Here is an 8,698-nt window from a genome sequence, read left to right as displayed (position 1 = left end):
GGCTCCAGGTACATCGTGTCCAGTATCCCCAGAGGGACAGGACTGTCCGAGACCAGCGACTCTGCTGCTTCTACTCTGCAGGTATAGATGAATACCGACTTAAGCCTATCATTTTTAATATGCTTTAATAACTTTGTTTTTTGCTCATTTTTAGAATTCAGTTTCAAAATGCAAACAAGACACCTCCTCCAGTTTTATCAAATACATTTGTATCAGATTTTTGATTTCATTTCACTTACCCTTCAATTTAGAAAACAAACACTGTGCCCGTTGTACACCTATTGTAGGGTTTTGGCTTTCTTATAAATACATTTTTCACAACCCCGTACCTCAGGACTCACTTTCATATACATTTTAGTTGTTTTCCTCTTGCTTCACACGTTTTTAATGAAAGGGTTCATAATAGTTTTTTTTTTTACCTAACTCTTTGACATGTTTTATGAAGACATCTAGTCATAAATTTTGTCTTTACCTTCTTTGAGCAGAAAAAGATTACCCAATAATATATTAAAAAACCTAAATGTTCAGACTTAAGTATTTCATATAGACCTTTAAAAGTTATCCCATCATTCAAATTTTAAATATAACTTTTCATCAATGCCTAATATATGAGCTTAAACCAAATCTAAAAAAAAAAATAAATAATTCAATTATGTTTTATGAAAACATGTACTATCAAAACTGTTACTTGAGTGCATTGCAGTTCCATTTTGAAAATTATCAGTAGAAGTACTGCAAAGTTTCTAATTATCTTTATAAAAGAAAAAAAAATAGATCAAAATGAATCTTTAAAATAGTTAGGGTTCTTCTTCTGTTGTTTGCTCAGTAAAATCCACATTGGTACAACAGCTTTTTTTAAATGTATTTAATTGTTAAACTTCTTTGTAGTTGTAATGCATCTATTTTATACCAAGGGCCATTTTTCATGTCAGCTGATTTTTTTTCCATTAAAAAAAAAACTGTATTTGTTTTAATAACTAAATAAGCATACTAAAACTTTTGCATTGCAAGATGTGCAAGGTAAAAAAAAAATCACATTAAAAAGCATTAAATTATGATAGAAAATCATTGCTTAAAAGATTTTTTCTGTGGATGTATACGTTTACTAACAAAGTTGTGAGAGCTTCACAGAAAGCACTTCTGTTTTGCTTTTTCTTTTATCTGACTACATTAATGTCGTTTTAGTCTGGATTTCATTTTTACTGTTGGATATCCTTAGGAATTTTAATATTTATATTAATGTGTCTTTGGTTTGATTGAATTGCACATGGTTCTGTCACCTCTCCACTGTAGCATCAAACAAAAAACATGACACATTTTCTTAAAACATTTAATCTAATATGTGACTAAGATATAAAAAGCAGAGACAATGTTAAAATACAGTAAGAAGTGCTTATTTGCATAGCAAATAATTAAAAGAAGTATGTTTTTATTTTGGGCACCATAGTTGCACAACTGGTAGAGCTGCTGCCTCTCAGTGAGCAGATTACCCTGGTTCAAATCCCAGTCTGGGGACCCTTCTGGGTAGAGTTTGCACGTTCTCTGCGTATTCTCCAGGTACTCCGGTTTCCTCCCACAGACCAAAAAAAAAAACAAAAAAAAAAACATGCATGTAAGGCTGATTGGCAACTCTAAATTGTCCCTAGGTGTGAATGAGAATTTGAATGGTTGTTTGTCTCTATGTGTCCCTGTGATGGACTTGCAACCTGTCCAGGGTGTACCCCACCTCTAGCAAAGTGATGGCTGGACATGGACACCAGTGACTCCAGCGACCAAAAATGAATAAGTGGGTAAAGCTAATGGATGGATGGATGGATGGATGTTTTTATTTTTAGTTGCATAAATCGTGATTATTTTAGATTTTAGTAACAAATACCCTTTAAACCAGCATATAAGGAGTGCAAGCCAGTGTATCTCTGGTGCCAGTCCCAAGCAAAGGTTAATGGTGAGGTTTGTGTCAGTAAGGGCATACGACCTAAAACATTTTTGCCAAAAGTATAATGTTCATCTAAGTGACGCCATACCAGATTGGTCGAGGCCCCGGTTATCAAGGACTGCCACTGATGCTGTTGACAAACAAGGTGCAGAGGGTGCGAGGAGGGAAATTGGTCAGGAGAGAGAGGGAGACGAGGACTATCTAGCATGTAGGAGTGAAGGTGGCAATTCTAAATGTGGGGACAATGACTGGCAAAGGTAGAGAGCTGGCTGACATGATGCAGGGAAGGAAGGTAAATCTTTTATGTGTCCAAGAGACCAAGTGGAAGGACAGCAAGGCTTGCAGCATTGGAGCAGGGTGTAAACTGTTTTACCGTGGTGTGGATAGAAAGACAAATGGGCTAGGGGTGGCCCTGAAAGAGGAGTTAACAAATAATGTAGTAGAGATGGAAAATGTCAGACAGAGTGAAATGTGTGAAGGTAGAAGTAGAAGGTCTCATGCTAAATATTGTCAGTGGTTATGCTCCACAGGTTGGATGTGATTTAAATGAGAAAGATGAATTTTGAAAGGATCTGGATGAAGTGACAAGAGAGTTTTCCCAAGGAGGAGAGAGTGGTGATCAGAGCAGACCTGAATGAACATGTTGGTGAAGTAAACCGAGTGGATGAAGAAGTGATAGGTAGGTTTGGTGTCAAGGAAAAAAACAACAACAAAAAAACAGGAAGGACAGATTGATGTTGCCAATAGAATGGAATTGGCTATAGTCAACACTTATTTCCAGAAGATGGAGGAACATAGAGTGACGTATAAGAGTGGAGGCAGGAGTACGCAGGTTGACTACATTCTGTGTAGAAGTGGAAACTTGGGGGAGATTGGAGACTGTAAGGTTGTGTCAGGGGAGAGCGTGGCTAGACAGCATCAAATGTTTGTGTGTAGAATGACTATTGTGTGAATAAGAGAAAAAGAGTAAAATCAGCGAAGATGACCAAATTGTGGAAGCAGAGGAAAGAAGAATGTTGTGAGGAGCTCAGAAAGGTGCTGTTAAAGGCTCTGGGTGGTAAGAAAGAGCTTCAAGATGACTGGGCTACTACACCAATGGTAATTAGAGAGACAGGTAGGAAGGTACTTGGTGTTGTCATCTGGACAGAGAAAATATGATAAGGAAACCTGGTGGTGGAATAATGAAGTGCAGGTAGCTATTCAGATAAAGAGGATAGACAAGAAGAAATATGTATGATAGTGAGAGGACTGAAGAGAGGAGACAGGAATATAATAAAATGCAACATAGAGCAAAGAGGGAGGTATCTAAGGAAAACCAAAAGCAGCATGATGAGTTGTTTGGGAGATTGGACACTAAAGAGAGCGATAAGGACTTGTATCGATTGGCAAGACAGAGGGATCAGGTTGGAAAGTATGTGCAATAGGTTATGTTGGTAAGGGATAGGAATGGTAATTGTCTAACAAATGGAGAGTGTGATTGGAAGATAGGAGTACTGTGAAGAGCTAATGAAAGAAGATAATGAAATAGATAGAGTAGAGGTCATAGAAATCTTGGACCAGGCAGTGGGAAAGATTAGTGAGGGTGATGTCTGGAAAGCTCTGAAAATAATGAAGAAGGGGAAACAGTAGGACATGATGACATACCAGTGGAGGTTTGGAAATCAGAATCAGAATCAGAATGCCTTTATTGTCATTATACGCAGTACAATGAAATTAAGAGCCACTCCTTTTTCCAGTGCAAAAACACGCCTTAAGAAAACACACATTAAACACACACTAAAAATATAAAAAAATGTAACGCAATATAGATATAATAATGAAAGTAAAAAAATACAAGTATTACACAATTGTATTGCACATTGTGGATATTAGTGAGGTAGTTAAGGTGACTGAGGGTATGAAATGTCTGTAGTATTGCACAGTAGAAGTCCAGGTGTTTGGGAGGTTAGATGATTAAATCAGTGCATGTGTGAGTTCAGTGTGGTGATGGCTTTCGGGAAAAAACTGTTCTTGAATCTGTTTGTTCTTGTTCTGATGCACCTATAGCGTTTCCCTGAAGGTAACAAGTCAAACAGTTCAAAACCTGGGTGTGAACAGTCCATGATTATGTTTTCTGCTCTGTTGAGGCAGCGTGATGTGTAAATGTCCATCAGGGAGGGGAGAGGGCAGCCAATTATCTTTTGTGCTGTCTTGACTGCTCTCTGAAGCCTCTCCCTGTCAGCCAGGGTGCAGCTGCCGTACCATACTGAGATACAGTATGTCAGCAGGCTCTCGATGGACGAGCGGTAGAAGGTCAGCAGCAGTTTTGTGTTCAGGTTGTGCTTCTTAAGGACTCTTAAGAAGTGTAGTCTCTGCTGAGCCTTCTTGATGACCGCTGTGGTGTTCTCTTTCCAGTTTAGGTCAGCAGAGATATGGACACCAAGAAATCTGAAAGTGTGAACCCTCTCCACGCACTCGCCGTTGATGTAAAGGGGGGCTAGGTTGGTGCTGTGCTTCCTGAAATCAATAATCACCTCCTTGGTTTTTTTGATATTCAGAGCCAGATTTTTCGCTGTGTTTGTTTTGGAGAGATGACATTCAATGGTATATTTGAGGGAGAGAAAATACCATGGGAATAGAGAGGTGTGCTGGTGCCCACTTTTAAGAACAAGAGTGATGTACAGTTGTAGCAACTACAGGGACATTAAGTTGATAGTTGATAAGTCACACACTGAAGATCTAGGAGAGAGTTGTGGAAGCAAGACTTAGATGAGAGGTGACTGTGAGCAGCAGTATGGTTTCATGCATAGAAAGAGCACCACAGATGCCATCTTTGCTTTGAGGATGCTAATAGAGAAGTACAGTAAGGGTCGGAAAGAACTTCATTGTGTCTTTGTGGATTCAGAAAAAGCATACGACAGTGTGCTGAGGGAGGAGGTGTGAGGAAATCTGGAGTGGCAAAAAAATATGATATACTGGTACTGAACATGTATGAGGACAGCATGGCTAGATGTGCTGTAGGAGTGACGGATAGCTTCAAGGTGGAGGTGGGATTGCATCGGCTCTGAGCCCCTTTTTGTTTGCTCTGGTGATGGACCAACTAACAGATGAGGCCAGGCAGGAATCCCCATTTATTATGATGTTTGCAGATGACATTGTGATCTGTGGTGAGAACAGAGAACAGGTGGAAGAGAACTTGAAGGGGTAGAGGTATGCTCTTGAAAGAAGAGGAATGAAAGTCAGCCATAGTAAGACAGAGTACATGTGTGTGAATGAGAGGGAGGCTGGTGGAACTGTGAGGCTACAAGGAGACAAGGTCACAAAGGTGGGGTCCAGTGTCCAGAAAAATGGGAAGTGTGGTAAACGGGTGAATAAGAGAGTTCAGGCAGGATGGAGTGGATGGAGAAAAGTTTCAGAAGTGATTTGTGACAAAAATTTGGCAGTAAAGGTCAAAGGAAAAGTTTACAAGACAGTGGTGAGACCAGCTATGTTGTATGGTCTGGAAACAGTGGCACAGACAAAAAGACAGGAGAAAGAACTGGGAGTGGTAGAAATTAAGCTTTTGAGGTTCTCCTTAAGACTTCTATCTGGCATCCTTAAATAGATAACTTTATTATTTACTTTTGCTGTATGTGAAGGGGCAGCATGGCAGTGCAGTTGGTAATGCTGCTGCCTCTCAGTGAGCAGGTTTGCTGCCTCTCTGTGATCATGTTGCCCCAGTTCAAATCCCGATCTGGGGGCCTTTCTGGGTGGAGTTTTCATGTTCTCTCTGTGCATGCATGGGCTTTCTCCATATACTCTGGTTTCCTCCCACAGACTAAAAACATGCATGTTAGGCTGATTGGTAACTCTAAATTGTCCCTATAGTTGTGCGTGAGAGTGTGAATGGTTGCTTCTCTGTGTACCTGTGATGGACTTGCAACCTGTCCAGGGTATACCCCACCTCTTTCACAGTGATAGACAGTCATGGGCACCAGTGACCCCCACGACCTGAAAAAATAAGAAGTGGATAAAGATAATAGATTCATGGATAGGAATGTTTTTGTACAGTGCCCTGAGATGACTTCTGTTGTAACTTAGTGCTATATAAATGAACTGAACTGAACTGAGTAACAAGGATGTATAAGATTAAAAATGAGATCACCAGAGGTACAGCACAGGTTGAACAACTGTGAGATAAAGTTTGAGAGGCCAGACTGAACTGGTTTGGACATGTCCAGAGGAGGGCCAGTGTGTATATTGGTAGAAGAATGTTAGAAATGTCCCCAGGAAAGAGACAAAAAGGAGATATACGGATGCAGTTAGAGAGGGCAGTTGGAGTGAGGACAGAGGATGCAGAGGACAGAGTAAGATGGAGGAGGATGACTCGCTGTGGCGACCCCTGAAGAGGGAAAAGCCAAAGGAACAAGAAGGTAACAAATATCCTTTGAAACAAATTTAGAAAAAGTAAGGTCACTCCAAAGTGATAAAATTTTGGCAAATTATTTTTTTTTTTTCCTGATTCATCTTTATTTTAGTCTTATTTAGTCTTTTTCACATGCAATTCACAACTTTACTTGAAAACATGATCAGTTAACACAACTTGACGGTCACACATTCTTGACATTCTCTGCACATTTAATGGTTGCCAACTTGTTGCCTTGTTTTGTTGTTGTCTTCCAAGTAATGCATTTTTAGTACCAATACTCCATTTCTAAAATGAAGTATACTTTGCAGAGGAAAATACAAGCAGCTGTTTTACATTAAACTGTAAAAAGCAACCGTTTTTGAACAAGCTAGCAGGTATTTTACACAAATTGCACAAGTCATAAAAATCTTTGGAATGTATGACTGATTTATCTTTCAGATGCAGTCTATTTGCCTTGTTTATGGAAGCTGATTAAGAGGAAGTAATGTGCAGGCAGTGCATTTCAGATTACTTTTATTACATAGTGATATTAAATATGAATTAAATTTTTTTTCACTGTACGCAAACTAAAACACATCACTCATTGATATTTAGTGCTGCTTAAACTCACAGCTCAAACGTGTGCATGCAAAACATTCCCAACAAATGTGCTTTTAGTATTATCATTGTTACCGGCGTTTTATCTAATATCTATTTAGATGTGCACATGTTCCAACCCCCTTGCACTCTTATTTTCTTCTACATTTGTAAATATGATCCTTTCTGTAAAAATTTGGAGCAAAAAACATCAAAGTTAAAGTGGAAGCATAATTGGTGATTATAAACAAAACGCAACATATTACAAGATTTAAATCTGCTGCCAGTGATTAAAATACAAGAAAGACGTTTACAGAAAGGAAGCATTTATCTTTATTATTATTTGATGCGTATAGTTACGTCACCAGTTTTTCATTTTTTATTATTCTTGTCCCTAATATAATTGCGCTCTGTCTCACTTAAAAAAAACAAAAAAATCTGTCAGCTTTCTTTTAAATGGTGAAAGCTGCAGACTGTAATTTTAATTTTAATTGTTTATATTTTGTTTTGGGGACAAACACGTTCCCGGATGATGAGGTCATTGTTATCGCGATAGTTTGTTTGAGGAATGGAGGGGGGTTATTTTTAATGCGCTTCATTGAGGGGGAATTTACCGTTCAGCTCCACGGTCAGGCTCCGGTTTTCTACTTTCAACATAATCACGGTTTGTCCTCGTGTTTTGTAATTTAAACTGCTCCACGCGGAACTCCCACGATGACGCAACGTGTCGGAGGTTTTTGCGGGACGGGCTGCGTGCTCCTCGTTCTCTGTCTTTTAGCCACGATGAACCCCGTTTCTGCAGTCACTCATTATTCTATACCGGAAGAAATGGAGGAGGGATCCGTGGTCGCGAACCTCGCAGCTGATTTGGGACTAGAAGTGAAGTCTCTGAGGGCGAGGAAGATGCGCCTGGATGTTGTAGCCAATAAGAAATACCTCGACATCAACAAAGACACGGGGGAGCTTTTTATCCAGGAAAGGGTGGATCGAGAGTTTTTGTGCCCATCCAAGACAACTTCACATTGTATCCTGAAATTAGACGCCTCGATTGAGAACCCTGTCCGGATGTTTAACATCGAGGTAGAAATTACAGATATAAACGACAACTCTCCTCATTTTCGGAGAGGAACGATGCATTTGGACATCTCTGAGTCAACCCCGGTCGGAGAGAGGTTCTCCCTGAATAATGCTGCAGACCCAGATGTCGGAGTTAATTCGGTGAAGAATTACCACCTGAGCGCGAGCGATCAGTTTTCTATTGAGATTCAAACAGGAAGAGATGGGACCAAGTTTGCAGACTTGGTTCTGAAAGAGCCTCTGGACAGGGAGCATCAGGCTGTTCATAACCTCATCCTCACTGCTGTGGATGGAGGGGTGCCCATGCGCACAGGTACAGCCAGCATAATTGTGCGCGTGCTCGATGTAAATGACAACGCCCCTTCGTTTGACAAAGACAAGTACGTGGTGGATGTGATGGAGAACTCCCCCATAGGCAGTTTAGTGATCAAACTGAACGCTAGTGATTTAGATGAAGGATCTAATTCTGATGTTGTTTATTCGTACAGTTTGTACACGTCAGAGAGAACCCAGAGTGTGTTTAAACTGAACCCAGAAAATGGTGAAATCAGAGTGAAAGAAATGATAAATTATGAAGATTTTAAGTTGTATGAGATGGAGGTTATAGCCAGTGATAAGGGTCCAAACTCTTTATCTGGACAGTGTAAAGTGACAATACAGGTGACGGACATGAATGATAATCATCCTGAAATTTCTATCAAATCATTTCAGAGTCCGGTGAA

The 8,698-nt window shown here is 39.8% G+C and overlaps 2 protein-coding genes across 2 annotated transcripts in view; both read left to right on the top strand.

Moving 5' to 3' along the window:
• Positions 1–8,698, top strand: part of LOC119408737 (protocadherin-10) — a 27,951-nt gene that overhangs the window by 16,562 nt on the left and 2,691 nt on the right. The window lies entirely within an intron of this gene.
• Positions 7,546–8,698, top strand: part of LOC119408735 (protocadherin beta-15-like) — a 13,301-nt gene continuing 12,148 nt past the window's right edge. Inside the window, exon 1 of the mRNA XM_037675575.1 lies at positions 7,546–8,688. Within this exon, the coding sequence (XP_037531503.1) occupies positions 7,614–8,688 (1,075 nt within the window). The 5' untranslated portion in view covers positions 7,546–7,613. The remainder of the gene's footprint in view (positions 8,689–8,698) is intronic.

This window comes from Nematolebias whitei, chromosome 4 (assembly GCF_014905685.2).
Source record: "Nematolebias whitei isolate Nwh7 chromosome 4, NemWhi1, whole genome shotgun sequence".
NCBI classification, from domain to species: domain Eukaryota; kingdom Metazoa; phylum Chordata; class Actinopteri; order Cyprinodontiformes; family Rivulidae; genus Nematolebias; species Nematolebias whitei.
This window is presented reverse-complemented; position numbering and strand designations above follow the sequence as displayed.